Genomic DNA, 17,864 nt, shown 5'->3' with positions numbered 1-17,864 from the left:
ACAAGTTTTCATAAACTTTGTCATCGACATTATTGACACTGAATTCGAGGACAAATGTTACTTTAATGTGGCCACCGTTTTGCATGATAAATATTCATGTCATCTTTCATTAAGCCCCTACCCATTGGTGTGACTAACATTTTTGTCTTCAGACTTGAACCTTGGATATTCTATCTCTTTACTATATTGGAAATTTTTGTTTTTAAACGACGGGAAAAATACGAAGTTTGTTTTAAGCAGCCGTGGATTTGTTTGTCGAATTTTTTGACACAAGATGACAAGTATAAATTAAAGGCAGAAAATGAAATTTCTGACAAGAGCCAGGGAACCTAGAACCCTATGAGAGGGAAGGAAGGAGAGTCTGGGATATAGTTATTTTTCCTAGAGAAGACTGCCATTTTCGATATTTTACAGAATTAAAAAATTACATAACATTGGAATTTTTAATTCATGTGCTTTTTAAATATTTTTTTGATGCAATTTGATTTCAAGATTGAATAAACAAAAATCCGTCAGTGTGGCCAGAAAAACAAATTTGGCAAAGCGGTAGAGTAAATTTTGATTTTGCCACGTTTCTTCTTCGCATTCGGCAAATATATGCATATAGTTCTAACGTGTCCCCGTTTCTCCTATAGAACCAGCATGTATACCTTCTGCAATTGAACAGTATGTATAAAGCGAATCTCTTGGAGTATTTCTTATGTACTCAGTCAGCAACCGCTGGCATCAGATGGATATAAATTTGTATGTTCAATCTTGAAAGTGTTAAATTACTCGAATAATCTCGATTCCAGCGAGAATGTCTTCGAGATGCGAAAACGCACTTCAATAGAGAGAACCGTGCAATTGTCTCGCTGATCGACCTACTGGCCCGTTTCTCGCATTTCCCTCGCTACCTTCTTAACCGTTCGTTGGCTTGAAATTCCGATGAAAATCCAGTTTCTTGCCAGACAATTTGTCTTCGAATTTATAACGGCACACCGTTCATTCAAGAGTTCTCGAATTTACCGTTCTACGTTCTGCGCTGATAATTTGCAACTTGACAAAAATAGGTATCTTCAACTTATTAATCAAAAACATCAACAGAGTATTTGGGAAACCGAATGTATTTGTTTCTTTCGGGACGAGGATACTAATGGAATTTTGTGATGTGACATTTGACAAATTCTTAAAGATTGAAAATTCTCGAGCCTCGTCCATCAAGTGAAGAGAATAGACATAGTTACAGCAATGTTACACGTTGGTACAAATTAACCTTTGGATGGAATACCGTGCATAGAAACGTATCGTTGCATGAGAATTAACGAGAAATGGCAGCGATGAATGGAAGTAGCGCTACAGCTCGATTAAACGTGACTAAAGTCACCCTTTGTATACCCTGAACAGATAATTACAGTTGACTGTAGTCATCCTGAGTATACTCCGGACACTATAGTCACCCTTAGTAATGAAAAGGTTAACGCTCCCCCCGTGGAAATTCGATCGAGGTCATCGCGGATTCTCGACACGTCCAATTTGCCGTCCGCTAAGTTTCATGTCCGCCTCGAATTATTAGCCAAAGTATGTTCGTCACGTAACACCTTTCGATGAATCGCTAAGACGCGGCTGGTCCGTCGCTCGTGTACGGCTCGAACTTCTAAGCGAGCCAAACTGGAAATACGTTTTGATATTCGCACGTCCACGGTACGAACTCCCAGGCCACGTGCGATTTACGCTCGGTTCGCGAGAGATCTCCTCGTAGATTTTTCACGGTCTCTTTCTCGCCTGGCTAGAAAGCCGCGATAAACGTGGATTTATCTCGCGAAAGTGGATTTATCTGGCATCCCCACTGCTGGATGCTCGCATTCGTGAAAGCGCGATCCACCCTGCGCAGGGATGAACGACCCCTTCCTCGTGACACACTGCCTTCTATACAGTTTTTTTCCACGAGAAAACTCTTCCTCTAACGCTACAACCGCTAGCATTAAATGTACATCCCCGTTGAAAAAATCTTAGGATATTAATATTTCATCAAATAAAAGGGAATCATTGAAATCGTTAACAGTGATGTAAATTTCTAGTTCATTTCCATCTCGTCACATTTGCACTTAATACTTCGTTGAGCTTAAACGTTCAAACAATACCCACGATATTTTGATATCACGATACTTCGATTCTCTAGAGAGATTTCACGACCCATTTTCCGGTCTACCCTCTTCCGGAAGTTACACGCGAACCTCGCTGTGCTGGTAAATATACGTCACACTAGTGTGTATTTTCGTTTTAGAAATTCCACGATTACAGGAGGAAAATTAGGGTTCTCTAACGATTTGAAGATTCGTGAAAAGTATATTCTGACTTTAATTTTTCAGTGAGCAATAAATTTCCACGAACCACGAAAGAATGCGTACTCTTGTTATCAACTAATTTTCCAGGCTCACCTACTTTCAGATATTCAACCGAAATCAGATTGCAAATCTGAACTAAGAATATCCCTCCACTGTCCGTGACTGCTGTTCAAATAAAAAAGAGACTCTGAGCGTTGCTTTCCATCCTTAATGAAGCTTCCTTTTGCACAGATATTTCAATGCAACCCCTTACCCCCGCCCTCCTATCCCGTCGAATGAAGTTTATCCTATCAAGCACCGAAAAGATTTCTATTCTCGATGTTAAAGAAAAATATTTACGACCCAGTTTACAGTTGTCTCATTACTTTCTTTTAATGTTCATTAAAAACGTCTTTATTATAAGACGTTGTTAGAATCTTGTGGTTAGAAATGGTGAAATCAACCCTTTGAAATACCTGCCCTATCGTTGATCGACCCACTGGCCGACTTTTTATATTTCCATCGTCCTAGCCCTCTCGTTTCCCATCCTCCACCACCTTGGTTCACGGATTCGCGGCGGACGAGCCACTTTCTCGTGGCCGGAAGCGAATTTCAACGATTGTTGGGAAATCGATTTCTCTCTTGTCTTTCTCTCCCTTTCTATCCTGGCAATTCACCTTCCCTGGTTACAACTGCGGAAAAGTTTACCACGGTTTGTCCAACAGGGATACAGTCCAACTGGTTTTGTTCCATTTCCACTAGTTTTTCTTAATTGGTGTCGTTTGAAATTGTTCGAAATACAAATTTCTTTAGAATCGATAAATGTGACTGGATGCAAATTTGTAATTTTTGTTGTAGTTTTTATTTTTTAAATCACAACTTCCATGTTCTGCAAAGTTACGTACGTTTCCTAATTTTAGACCCTCGATCCTTTTCAATTCATCCTGTACCCCATTTATCTTCGCCTAAAGTTTTCGAGCTGTGTCATAAACGCTCTTCAATCACATTTAAATTCTTCGTCCACTCTCAACTTCCTACACTCGTTATTTATTTACAATTTTACAAATAAATCCACGTCCCCAAAATTAACGATATTTTCAGTGTTCTGAGAATATTTTATTTTAATTTAATCATTCCGTTACAGACGTAGAGTGTTTTCTAACAAAATCTAAAGTCCTTTGTTCGTCTCTGAAGATCATTTGTTAACGTAAACGGACCAGAGACGAATAAGGACAAATAGCAGGCAATGATTATCACGAAGCAATATAATAAACAGTGGCTTCGTCGTCTGTTACCTCAAAATTGATAATTCAACCCGGTTACGGTAGACTAAGATGGATAATGCACAATTTGCATCAGGACGCGGGAGCGACTGGTGTAAATTATGTCGAAACACGAGGCGAATAATAAATTTCACCTGTTTCTCGCACGATAGAGGATTCTAGGTGTTCTGATGACGCTGAATAATACACGGAAAATACAATTTTTCGTTGAAAATTCTTCAAATAGCGGCACGTCTCTTTTAAAAGGGAAAAGTATCTGTCGGCTAAAAGTGATTTTAACTGAAAGCACCCTCGATATAGCCCTAAAGTTTCATCGAGGACATGAAAAATACACGTGTTTACTGAAATAAGAAGGTTTAAGACACATAGGGGAATAAAAATTCTCGACAGCTTAAATCTTCTTTAAAATAATAGCTGTTCGTTTAAAGTAATGCTGTTATCTTTTAGTAAAATTTTTAGCAGGATAGAATTTTTCCCTTGACACTGCTTCTCTGACGTTAATAAAACTCCTCCGCGAAACGAGACTCTTTCTACTTTAATTCATTCTTTGCTGAAGAAAAAAGAAAATTTGAAATTTGCAAATTAATTACTTTTATTTTCATTTCGGTATTAGTATCAATATTTCTGTAATTACTCGTTATATTTGTAATCTGAAACATTTACTGATAATCGATCATGAACAATATCGTCGCGTGCCAAAGCAATGTTCTTTATTGGCCAAGGATCAGGTCAAGTATTATGATTCGATGAATCATCGTAAATAGCCGGCAATTTGGCAAATGAGAAATGAAGAAAAAAACAACGATAAAATTATACGCAAGTCAACGACGGATTTTTAGTATGGGGATGTAACAAAATATTGGAGGAAACCCCGTTGACTTGTTTGCACGGTCGCTGGATTTTACGGTGTCGTTAAAAGTTCGGAAAAATGAATGATGCTTTTGGAAAAAGTTGCATCGTTATTAATAAAACTCTGTGTTTACGAGAAACACGAGGTTGTGTTCGAGCGAGGACTAAAGTTTAATTATTCGTTAGCTGGATCGCTTTTTTCACGGCTGTCTGATCAAGCGCTGACTGGTACTACTGGAATGACAGCGATTTAATTTGTTCTCCTAGTTCTATAGTTAGATTCCAAGTATTCTAGACTTTAATTACTTTCAGTATAGGGCTTACTTTGATTCAATAAAACAAATAAAAAAGCTAGATTTTTTTTATCTATTTAAAAAAAAGATAGCTTAAACTAAAAATTCCTTTTTTTCTTAAAAAAAGATCTTTCTGTGGGAAATCTTTTTGCCAGGAAACTTTATGCAAAATTTGATAATAAATCTGAGCCTGTACGTGTTACGGGCATTATATTATTTAATGCCAGTACCATAAAATGGCGGACAGGCTTCTCTCTTGAGATTTCTCATCCAAATAACCGTCTTCTATAGTGAAATTATAGAGTAGGATACAGAGTGAAAATCTGCCACTCTCCGGAGATTTCACCAGATCCATCCGCGAATGGACCTCCTTTTTTCGCCAATAAATCAGAAACGATGAGGATCACACGCTCCGTGAAGCGTGTTTAACGCCGCGACGAACAACGGCAATGGCATTAAAAGAGCTATTACTGTAGGGCCACGGCTGACACGAAACACTTTCGAGGATTTGGCAGCGAATCTGCTTTCCATTATAATCGGACCTCGAGATCGACGTGCAGCCATAATTCGACCCACTGAACGAGTTAGCTAACGTTAACTATTTTACAACCAGCGGGTCGCGTATGTCCCACTTAACGTCCTTTATCTTGCGTTTTTAATAAATTTACAATTTCATAATGGCGAACAAAATTATTTCTAAATTTATCAAAGATCGCTAACTTTGATTCATTGTGATAGGTAAAGAGTACTTACGTCGCCCTTTTCCGGGACGTATTTCGCGAGCCACCCCCATAGGACACCGAATCCAAGTCCTCCGATAATGGATATAGGTCCTTGGATTATTTGATACCATAGTGCATCGTGGGAAAACATGATACTTTTCATGATTCCGTGAATTGCAACTGAAGCTGCATCATCGATTCCGGATATAGCGATGATTAAAGTAGGGATGCCCTGTAACAAAAATAATATTATTTATTTGTGTCCATTAAAAATATGAAACCAGGAAAAACCATCATAATTAAACGAGTCGAATTGAAATTGAAGTAACTTGGATAATGAAATTGAAGTAGAAGATTTATCAGGTATCTCCAACGACCTACATCGATCAGGAGGAAGATTTTACCGGCACGACCATCGATGGTTGCCGTACTTTCCCTCGTTTCTCCGTAATTTTCTTTATTTTTGACCAGCAACGGCGGCTACAACATCCGCGATTCGCGGAAATTTCGTTACCGAGTGCAATCAAATTCCTTCGAAACAACTTCGAGAGCATTAAAGGAAACTTAACTGAAACTTTAACCCAACAAATTCTGATCAACCACCTCCAGAAACATTTTCAACCAGTCTCTCTAACATGATTTCTCCATTATTTAAAATTAAAAAACGATTATCTTTCATAGCTGATACGATAGCAGATCCGTTTTAGTCCAAAACTCGTTTCCTAAAAGTATGACGAAGTGTTTGTCATTACAGAAAATGGACAAATGTCTGTTTTTCTCGGTCATTTCTTTTCCGATTCAAATTCAATTCACAGACAAATTACCCTTCTTCGTGTTTGACGCAAGTAACAGGATTGTCGTTTGTTAAATTGATCGCAAACATAGTAAATGGATATCACCGGAAATTCGTCAGGCCGCTGTCGAAAGGTGCCGGTAAGTAGTTACTGATCGTTATGGTCAGACGCCTGTGGTATTGAATTAGCCATTCATGGAAATTTCCTCGCGCCGTTCGAAAATTTGATGAATACGTCGATTTGTCAATAAGAACTGTTGCTGACAGGCCATCGGGAAGGGTGCGAGGGTGAACGGGGGATGGGATACGCCTTTCGAATAAAGGCTGCTGTCTGAATATCGATTAGTCCGGTCATCGACAGACGATATTTTTGGCGGATTCTATGTAGCGCCATTTAAAGCAGAGGCGACCAAAATTTCACTCTTGGACCCATGTACTACAAGATACTTAACCCTTCTTCATTCACGATTTCATTTGAAACAAATTATCATTAGACTTTGTATTTTATTTATCAAGGAGTTAAATCGAGAGAATACGAATAGAAAGAAAATTGTGTTATAATTTTTATGATTGCCAGTGGGGATTGCAATGCAGCCCCCAGGCTACGAAGCATAATTTGGTCGTCTCCGGTTTAAAGGATACGCGATCGACCTGCAGGAATTGTCTTTTACGACTACTCCACCCTGGCTCGTTCGATTCCTTTATTCGAGAGTAAATAAACAAACCGAGGAGAGTTTGGCTGATAAGAAGAGGGTAAACTTTGCCGGCAAACTTTCGATAAAATCCAGCTGCGACCGATGTACTTCCGATAATTACGGAGCCACATCTGATCCTGCCAGTTTAATTTCCTTGTTTAATTTCACGAAAACTCCGGGAAACGTTGTTTACTTACTAACAATAAGAAGGATCGTCTAGGAGATCATTTCTAATATTTCATTCGTTAATCGATCGCAAGAAATATCAGGGGAATAAAAAATGAAATTATAATGGGGAGAATTAAAAATAATTTCTTCGTTGTTTGAGACTTCCAGGCGCGTCAACTCCATTCATTATCATTCTTTTAAATAGAACCCAATTGTCGTTAAGGTACACCTAATTGGTAGGTGGAACAGGCGGGCTATAGTAAACTTCATCGATAAAGATCTGGTTAAACCCAGCGTCTACCGTAATCTTCTGCAATTACGAAACATTGTTCAGGCGGTAATCCTATCTAATTCAAGGAAAATGAACAGAGATCCTTTCGAAATTTGTACCATTTTCCTTGAAACTCCAACCAGGTGCAAGAGGAACCTTTTTCGAAGGTTAATTTCAACAGGCTCGTATAAATTCGGTATTTTTCTGTAGTTGAAGCATGAATAATTTTAGATCCTTTCCTATGTTCATCGCAAATTCTTCGATAAAATGTCTGTCCTGTATGGTTTGCATGTTGCGATTCGATTCATCGGAACTAAACACAATGCGCTTCCGTCCATAGAGATTTCAGCGAAACCAGGGAACCCCGTAATTTACCGCAATTACAGAACGCTGTTTAAACCATGATCCCATCTAATTCGCTAGTCTGCCCTCCCCTGAATTTATCGTCATCGGCTTGTACCGGTTAGAGACCCGTCGAGCATTTCGAGCCAGCCGTTCGTGGTTCTCGCGTTTTAAGCGAACCGTCCACGTGGACAAACCGCAACCAATTCTCGTCTTATTTCGACCGTTCAACTGGAATAAAGCTGGCCATTCTTCGGCTCTCTGCTCGCTTTTCCCCGCATCGATTATACAGACGCGATGGAGCGAATCGAAGAAATAGAGATCGAACCAGATTTCAACGCTACTGGAACTAATTTAGCCGTGGAACGATTTCAGATCTTCGGGATCAAGAATTTTCCTATTTCCAATATATAGAAATTTCGTGAAAATTAAATTTTAAAAGATAGCTGTAACTAAAAGCTGTTAGAAAATTAGCTCGATGTAAACGGGGGAAAAGCGGGAAATTAGCGTTGAAACATCAAGGTAAACATAACGAACGAGAACACTTCCATTTTAACGGTGGAAAGTCGCGTAACTAAACACTTAAGTCAAAAGAGCGCATTTGTTAAGAAGCTTCCGTCGCGGTCGCGTTAATAAACCGTCTAGCAAACGGTTCACAAAGCAGCAGCCAGAAGGCTCGAGGTTGTTGCGAATTTTTCCCGCCCTGAGCTAGCGCGGAATAACGCGAAATTACAGGAACAAAGCATACCGATGTTGAAAAGAAATTTAATTAGCGTCGAGTCGCTTTAGGGAAATTCACAACGCCCTGTTCCGCGTGTCACGTTCCCGGAGAACAGACGTTGGAAGTTCGCCACGCTACTTACGAATGCGTCCCCGAAGAGCAAAGCATCCGCGATTCACCCGCGACTAATTCGACCCGTGATATTCCGGATTGAGAAACTTTCCAGCTTCATACTTCGACGAAACGAGCTGCAAGCAAGATTTTCGACAACCTGAAACTGATCCAGTTTCACCTAATCAATGTTACACCTTCGTATAAGAGTGCTCGGAGCTTTCTCTTGTTCCATCTGTGAATGATTTTACTTTATACAAGAACATAGTACGACCACTATTTTACAGAAACTTTCGAGACCATAATCCTATCGGTAGTTTTATGTTAGAAATAAATTACAAGATCTTGTAGACTCGAAGAACAGTAGTGAACGAGAGCGAAACGAGTTTTCAAACTGAATTTCCTCGAAAAAGAAACCCTCTGATAGAACCTTATTCTACATTTCCAATCTATTTTCTCACCTACGTGCACTAGCTCGATGCTATTTTCCAATTGTTCAATATTAGTGTATTGTAAAATAGGAAGTTACGTTTAATAGTTTATCTTCACGACGTATTTCATGCTGCCCTAATCGTTCTAAATTGAAATGCATCATCTAATTCCTTCAAGCTCCAATTCATTCATCATCAAAATACCTCTGAACATAACCATTTCTCTAAATTGAACGGAATTTTCCAGCGAATGGAGCCAGCTCCTATAAGCAGGAACCTTAAGTCGCATTTCATGGGTTCGTGAACGAAAGAAAGCAGAGGATCAAGCCTAAAACTGTTTAAGACGATCGTCTAATCTTACCTTGGCAACTCCGTAACCTTTAGCACGTAACCTGAAGAGACACGGCACAACTACAGCCGGCGAAACAGCAGCAACCACGCTTCCAAGTAGAAAACCCCATACTAGAGGCAACTCGAGGAAGTGCGACGTTAACGTAGCAACCACGATCGTCTCAACGATCCATGGGATTAGACCAAGTTTTGGTACGGTGACTCTCAACCTCTTCAGGGCGTTTGGATCCAAATCCAGACCGGCTCTGGTGAGGATAATGACTAGAGCAATTTTTCTGGAAAAAGAAAAAGGGAAAGATCAGCCACTGATCCTTCATTTTTATTTCATTATTAAAATAGGGTACAATTTTAAGATTATTTTTTAATTAGATAGATAATTTCTGTACAGATTTATTTTACTATTTTACCCAGCCCTATCTACTTCAAGTCTCATGCAGAACGTCGAAATTCGTTTAGAAGGAAATTCTGCAGACTTTAGAGAGTGGCTTCTGGAGTTCAGAAGGAAATGGATCAATTCTGGGGGAAGGGTCACTTGTGCCTGGGGTCTTGCTTTGAGGAGGGCTCGTTCGTGTTCTGTTTCGAAGCGACAGGGCCAGGTTATCGTTCGAGTTTGCGTGTAAATTCAACGTCCTCTCTCTAGATTGCCGATGCCTTGCAGGAGGGCTCGGTTACCCGACCGAGACGCACTCTCCCTTCTACGGGAAACTCGTAATAGGATAAGTTTCGGACGGGCCGACTCAGAATCGGTCTCGAGCAAACTTCCAGTCAGCTCGTCTTTAACGATCTCGAGTTTTCATCGAGAAGCGCTTCGCGTTTTCCAGATTCGAAGAACCGGTTTCGGCTTTGCTGATCTTCATTTGCATAGCTTAAGTAGCTGAGACAGGGTGAGAGAATCTCGGTGCGTGTTTATCGAGAGTTAGTTTGGATTAGATTCGTTTGAGGATTCGACGACTTTAATCATTCAAGGTATGACTTTTCGCTAAGTTCAGATTGGATTTGTGGTTCGGAACAATTTGAAATGTGTACCTAGTGTCAAATCGAAAATAATTATTTAATTAACTATTTACATAGCCACTGTAATAATTATGGATAGTATATTAGAAAATACTGATTTTCAATTTGACCAGTACAAACATTTTCTATTTTTCGTTCAAACCATTATTTCTGAAATATTAGCAGGTTCGTTATCAAAGTCGATTAGAAATTAAAAAGTTGAGTAATGTGAAATAAATTTCGTTTAAATTTCACTGATGTTAATTACTAAATAATAAACTTAAGTAATTTTTCCTAAAATACGTTTAACTACACAGGTTTATTTTTCTCGAGGCAGGCAAAGCGTTAACCTGGATTTTCGTCGGACGAGGACCAGTTTTAACGATTTCTGGATCCAGTTTTCAAACATTTCTACTTTTATACGAGGCAAAAAAAAGTTCCGACGTAGCGTTCGAACGTCGAATTGAAATTCACCGAGATTTTCTTACTGCCCTTTTTCCCCCGGATCTCTGTTCCCTTCGGGTCTGCACGGAATTCTCAGTAAATTTCGGATCCCGCAGCCTTACGGCGGCCTCGTTGGCTGATTGAAGAATAATATCGTTTTCGAGGCGAACTTACAGGAAGTTGGCGGAATGCGGACGGAACTTGGACGCCCACGATGCAGTTCAGCGAATGGGAACTTTGTTATTGCATAATGATGCGTTAAATGAAAGGAATTACCCGCTTACTGACACGATCATTTCAACGCGTACGTGATAGGAACTTGCGCTTCATATCATTCAATTCGAACGATTAAAATGTTAACGTAATTCATAGCCCGCTTGAATTGATTCAAAACTGATTTCCATACAGATTTTAATACATATGTTATATGAATTTCTATGTTTTTATTTAACACAAATGATTCAATGGAAACTTTGTATGGAAGTTCAATTGTCAGGAAGGCTTTAATACGTTATACGAATTTCTATGCTTCTATTTAGTCCAAATGAAAACGAGAAAAGTTAATTACTACGAAATGAGTGATAGTGAAATCTAAGTGTTCAATTTTCAAAATTGAACTTGCTCGACAATGGTAACAAATTCTCAATTTTTTTCCAATTTCAAAAACAAAATTCATAAGTCAAGAGGTGCAGTATGAAAATAAAAAAAAATAAAAAAAAAGAGTGAGAATGTAAGCTGGAGATTGGAATCGGACAAAAGCGGAAAACCATAAAATTGTTGTCACACGAAAACAACAAGCAATAAATAACCCGCGAACCGTGTATCCGCAGGTGTGTCTACTAATAGCTACAGCACCGATTTTATTCCTGTGTGAGGTTAAACAGCGTTGTAAACTAATTTGAAGTAATTACAAAGTAGCTTGATTAAACCTTTAAAGGAAAAATTCGTATCGGAAGATTTTATGTTCTTTAATTAAGAAGATTTCACATACTATCAGTCTGTTTTTACATAAAAATCATTTTACTAAAGGCTCGAATAATTTTCGAGAAACAGCTGAAATACCTGCGAGCTGTCGTCCCGAGATAACCAATTAGATCATTTACGTGAGCGAAAATATTTGCCCTCTCCAGAGTATGAGCCGTTCACGATTATAATAAGTGATCGATGGTGATGCAACCGTGTCTCGTGATTCGTTATCGTTTTATCGATAAACATCGAAGGGGACGTGCATTACCTGTTCATCGATATTTTAGCGAAATTCTTTAATTTTAACGCTTGTCCAATTGGTTAGAATTTTATATCAGATAACAACTATTTCAAAACTTTTCACCGGTCATGTGTGTACAATAAAAATACTCGGTTGATTTATTTTCTCAATCGGTCTCTCCCGCGGGAAAGACATTGCTTCGCAGTAAATGCAAAAGTCGTATCGAGCTCTCGCCACGACGTGGAAATAAGTTATTTAAAAATCGTCCCGCTGGAAAATGTCCATTCCGGTTTCCAGCAGTACGATTATTTAAATATTTCAAGTTTTATCCTCTTGGGAGGTATTTTCTTGTTCAACGGACGTGCTTCAACGAGTTACGTGAAAGAAATATCGCAAATTTACAATTCCATTTGAACGTCCTTCGCTTCTTTCTTCTCTTAAGTTTTCGGTTCACATTTAATTTAATTTAATTTAATTATATTCAATTCTACCAGTCCTAAAATAACATTTACGAAATTCCGATAACTCATTTTAGACATACAACATGTTACATTGTTAACATTCCAATAATGCGAATCGAACGAACCAATAATTACATCGAAGTCTACATGTTCTGGATAATAACGAGGATAACGCAATTAACAAGCAGCCCAATTTACACATTTTAATGAGATTTCAATTGTCGTAATTAAATCTCCATCACTGTCAGAACGGATATTTTCCAAGATTTTACTGCATCAGGTTTAGTAGTTATAAAAGAATGCATCATTTAAACAATAACCTTCAGGAGCACAGTGGTTCGTTTAAAATATCCACGAACAATAGAGCTGAATTCTTACAAAAACGCGACACCCGGGCGAAAGTAGCGGGACAAAATGCTTCTCAGAAGAAATTATCGCCGTTTGGCGAGCATTCGTTCGCCATTTCATTGTTTTCCGGGCCAAAATGTGTCGCGGACGAAGGACACTTGACCTACATTTCGACTAGACCGCCGCTAAACCAGTGAAATGTACTCTAATTTGAATTAATGGTTTGCTGTAACACGCGGAAAGCGACATACAACACCTACCGATTCACACACCAGTGAATTCAATCGGTCGACCTTCGATTGTATTTGTCCTTGATCTTCTTTTTTAGTACCACAAATGATTACAAATATTTTTTCCTAGTTATTCTTAAACACATCGTCTAATTAAAATCCATAATTAAACAACGTTGACTTCTGATTGAAATTTTTTTTATAAAATGACAATTAAGATGGCGATTGTCGTGTGCTAAATATACATCAAGAAAGATAGAAAATAACAGAGTAAATATAGATTATTTTAGATTCTAGATAAGAGTAACATGTTCACACTGACTTTCTATATTTCAGTGAAATTAGCAAATACTCTCAGCCACTCGTCAAGTGACTATCCACTTTTGGGTATTTACCTATACTCTAGATATTGATCTACATGTTTCCCATTTCCATTGATCTATATTATTGTTTACAAACTCTTTATCGAGGAATCTGTTGAGTAATGATCATAAGACATTGAAATTTCACCCGTTTCTTATTTGTAACTATCTTAACATGATTACATACATGTGGATGATATTTTAGAGTCATATGGAAATTGTGTAATTTACTGCAACTTATATGTTTTTAAGTATTTTAACAAGATATGCCTCGTGACGATTTCAATAAGTTGAAATCATGCCACGTGATTGGCATAAATCAACGTAGGTGTTTACACAGCCTCTTTTGTTATTGGCTGATAAACATTTATGAATCAGAAGCACATGAATGTAATACATTACCAGTTAACAGATCTGCGTAAGCTCTTAAGATTCTTTAACAAAACCATTCTGACAACCTAATCTCAGATATTATCTTTTTCATTATTTCTTATTGAGCTTTTTCTATTGCTAGACAGAGATAGAGTAACACATTCTTTTCAATTAAGATTGTGTTACAATTGATAACAAACAATGTTGCAATAGTTATATAATAATGATAAATTCAATTTCTATTTCAAAGTATCCTATTCAATGACATTAATTTTCTTAATATTTTTTAAACATCAAAAATACTAAAACTTTTTGATTCTCCCAAAGTATAAATTCCTAAGCATGCATCCTCTGTTAAGGAAAAAGATCGAATCAGTATATCGAAGGGTTTATGGAAAACGAAACTTTGAATTACGAAGTCAAACGTCGTATTTAGGTCACGGTTTAGAATCTATTTTTCCTCTTTCATCGTTGATCGAAGGCAAAGACAAGTCTTCGACATGGCATCGATAGCCTCTGATTTACGGTCTTTCCGTTCGTGTAATAGTCGATCGGGATCGAAGCAAGGAGAGTTCGTTTAACGAGCATCTTCGGTGCGCCGATAGGTCTCGAAGGATCAAAGGAATCCTCTCGTAGAAGGATCTTGGTACGTGGTCTTCTAGAATTTCGCAATTCACGATCTCGAAACCTGCTCCCGTTTCGCGCTTTTTCTATGCACCAACAGACATTCTTCTACTCCTAGGAATTCTAAGTAGCCAACCAGACTATGGGTATTAAATTTATTCGCTTTATCCCACGACTTTATCCGGTTTTCATTTTCTATTAAATAAAACTTATAACACTTGTCTAGTGTTCGAAGGTGTTCGCAACTGCAGCTTGAATGCATCTCTTCTTTTGCATTTCACGTCGAATGGAAATCACGTGAAGCAACTAAAGCTAATTATTCTTTGAATACATACGAAAGAACGGGCATAAGCGTGCAGTATTTGCCAGAATGGGATCAAAAGGATTCCCATGCGATGCTCACTCAAAGACACCGTTGTCGAGAGTGCGTATGCAAATTTCCACGGGATTTTTCAGTTCGCGAACCGCGCTAGAAAGCTACGAATTGCATCGACTTCAAAGGACATTTGCGTGATACAAATAGATATAGTTACAGGGTGAAATCAAGGCAGTACCTATTCGCTAATTGTAAGTAACGTAATTAAGCTAATCACTCGTTTGCACGATCCTTCCACGAAATTTCAGGTCTCTTAACATTTTCAAATGAAACATTTAAAGAGTCTATTTAAATTTTCTTATCTTTGAAACGAAGAATTTATTTCTTTAAAAATCTCAGATAAATGCTTGCTCTCGAAGGTGGGAAATTTATAAATAGAAAAATCATGAAGTTCAATTGCAGCTCGGACAAGTTGAAGTATCATCCAGTAGCCCACTAAGCGAGTATATAGCGAATCGACAACTGTGCCAAGCGCAGTGAGATTGAAAAGTTAATTACTTGGATGCAGTCCGTCTAAGACAGTTCCCCAAGTCCTTTTCTAAAGTTACCCAATCCGTATCGCAGTAAATAAATGCTAGACGCGGTTACTGTTATTCCGAAAAGTTTCACATTACTGAAATTTCATTTCCTCCAAAATTTCTACAATCTAACAAAATTAGTAATTTTCGAAAATTACCATCTTAACATCGATAGATGTCCATCGAAACCTTTCAATCTACCTTCCCTTGCTTATGCATTCACTAGACTGCACTTTCAACCCTTTCTAACATTGCAATTGAAAGATCAAAGCAACGAACGCGTATACGAGAAATCATTATAATGAAATTTCGTGAATGAAATTCTAGATCGAAGATCTTTGTGAATCTTTGTACAGAATTAAATGAATGGAATGGGCTAAAGTATACCTCTTTTCCCTGGAACAGAAGGGAAACAGCGAGTCACGCAAACGCTCGAGAATTTTCGTGCGTATTGGCTCTCGGCTCGAGCTTAAACACGTTTGATCGATTTTATGGCATGTCGAATGCATATTGGAGTTTAGGCTGTCTAAACGCGTTTTGACGTGGTATGCCACGTTACTGAGCGTGGTTACTTGGTTTAGCCAAGCTCCTGGCATTACTCGTACAAGTTAAAGGGACTGTAATACTGTTCCAAGTATTCATTAACATCATCAACGTAAGGCATACGTAGCAAGCTTCGAATTAATATACTATAAGTGATATTATGAGAAAATTTGAAGGTTCAATATCATTTTCCTTTGAAGATTGACATGAATGACACGAGACTTTTATTAAATATTTAATATACAGCGAGCTAATAAATCGGTGGATTAATCCGCGTCTCGGTTAAAATTGATCCGAAACATCGAAACCGTCAGTCGTGTTCCTCTGTTGTTTCAAACGTAGCCCGAGGCTTTAGAAAATGCATTTTGAGGAGGAACTTGCGACGAGGTCGGCAGAGATAAAGAGACCCTCGAGTGGTTGTAGCATCGGGCAAGTGTGTGTACACATCACACGGTACGTACGGATCGAGTGGTTGAAATTTAAAATGGATTAATACGCTCTGGTTAAATGGGAACAAGTATTTCGCGATGTGCTCGACGTACCTAACCACGCGTTCGCCCGGTTCAGTAGGTAAACCAAGTTTTCATACGAAAATTACGACAATGTTCTAGTGGGTGCTCGACCCTGTTACTTGTATCAGCGACACGCGAGCTGAATTTCCCTCGAAAGACTTCTAAGATCAAACTGTTCACAACCTGTGTAATTACGTCCCTCTGTGATGCTAATTTCCAACGAAAATTGCCATAGAGTGACGAGCTTCTTCTATGATCTACGGACGCTCGAATCGCGAACTCTTGAAAACTTGCGAAATTAAAGATACGTTGAATGAATTTTTCTCTCTGTAAGAGTTTTAATTATAGCTCTCGGGTAGCATCGAAGCTGAGGTGTTTAAACTTTTATAATGAAATATTATCAACATATTTTCTCCAATATTTATTTTAATATAACCTGGATCACGTTCAGTCGTTGATATAATTGTTGATATTATCATCACATTTAAACATTCGAGATAAAAGTATCGTTACTTATTGATTTTGATTAATTTCTGTTTCCCGTTAATATTTCGGGATATTTATACATTTACCGCGGTTTAATTACACAATTAAACGATTAATTGCACAATTTCGATTTAATTTTTTAACGAGAAATCCGCTGCTTGTACTACAAGTTCTACCGAGCTCTGTGTATGACGTATACTCAATGAAAGGGTTAAACATGCGAGCTGTAACCGGATGTTTACGCCAGATAGGGGATAGCTAGATAGCCAAACCTCGACAAACACGATCGATACTGTTGTGAACGATTGCACCTACACGCTCGCTTACACAGACCAACCTGTAACGTACAGTTGCACGCAAACAATTCCAACAAAGTGGTCGAGCAGTGACCAAACGCTTATTGAATCAAATGACTTCCCGAGCATTAACGGGATATGAAAGCGTGTGCTACATTTGCTTCTGCTGTTAATCCTACGACGCTGAAGATTTAAGGTCAACTTAACCCTTTGAACCCTACTACGTGCATTTATATTTCAAATAAATTTCACAAATTAAGAGGAAGAAAATCAAAATTCCACTCGAGACAGAGGGAACGGAGTCTAAGTGCTGTGCGTCGCTCCGACTAAGACTCCGAAAACACTAAATCGAAAGTATAGAAGTTTAAATTTTTCTTTAATCATGAAATTCTCTAAATGCACACTAACATATGAAAGAGTTCGAATCACCGTTCGAAACAGCTCGAATCACTGTAAAATTGTTTGAAATTCGAAAGGACAGTGAGTAAGGAGAAGCTCGGCGGAGCATGAGGTTACGAGATCCACGACACCATATAAATGTTTCAATAACACGTAGCGAGGGACAAGTATCTGGTAGGTAGAAGAATAAAATCGTGTGAAGCCAGAACGGAAGCCGTAGGTCGACGGCTCTGAATTCGTCCGTGACGACTTGTCGTCGTTTCCGTGTAAAGTCCACGGTAGAACGACGAGGACGGCTGTCTCACGGGTGTTCTCCCGAAGGAATTTTATGGACTGCTCCCGGATGTCGCACTTTGT

The 17,864-nt window shown here is 38.5% G+C and overlaps 1 protein-coding gene across 2 annotated transcripts in view; it reads right to left on the bottom strand.

The window, feature by feature from the left end:
* LOC114877021 (sodium/hydrogen exchanger 9B2) overlaps positions 1 to 17,864 on the bottom strand; it is a 40,240-nt gene that overhangs the window by 13,476 nt on the left and 8,900 nt on the right. For both annotated transcript variants that reach the window (XM_029189093.2, XM_029189094.2), the window contains exons 3-4: positions 9,347 to 9,611; positions 5,485 to 5,685 (exon numbers count right to left, since the gene is read on the bottom strand). In XM_029189093.2, the coding sequence (XP_029044926.1) occupies positions 5,485 to 5,685; positions 9,347 to 9,611 (466 nt within the window). The remainder of the gene's footprint in view (positions 1 to 5,484; positions 5,686 to 9,346; positions 9,612 to 17,864) is intronic.

The sequence above is a fragment of the Osmia bicornis genome, chromosome 13 (genome assembly GCF_907164935.1).
Source record: "Osmia bicornis bicornis chromosome 13, iOsmBic2.1, whole genome shotgun sequence".
Taxonomy (NCBI): domain Eukaryota; kingdom Metazoa; phylum Arthropoda; class Insecta; order Hymenoptera; family Megachilidae; genus Osmia; species Osmia bicornis.
This window is presented reverse-complemented; position numbering and strand designations above follow the sequence as displayed.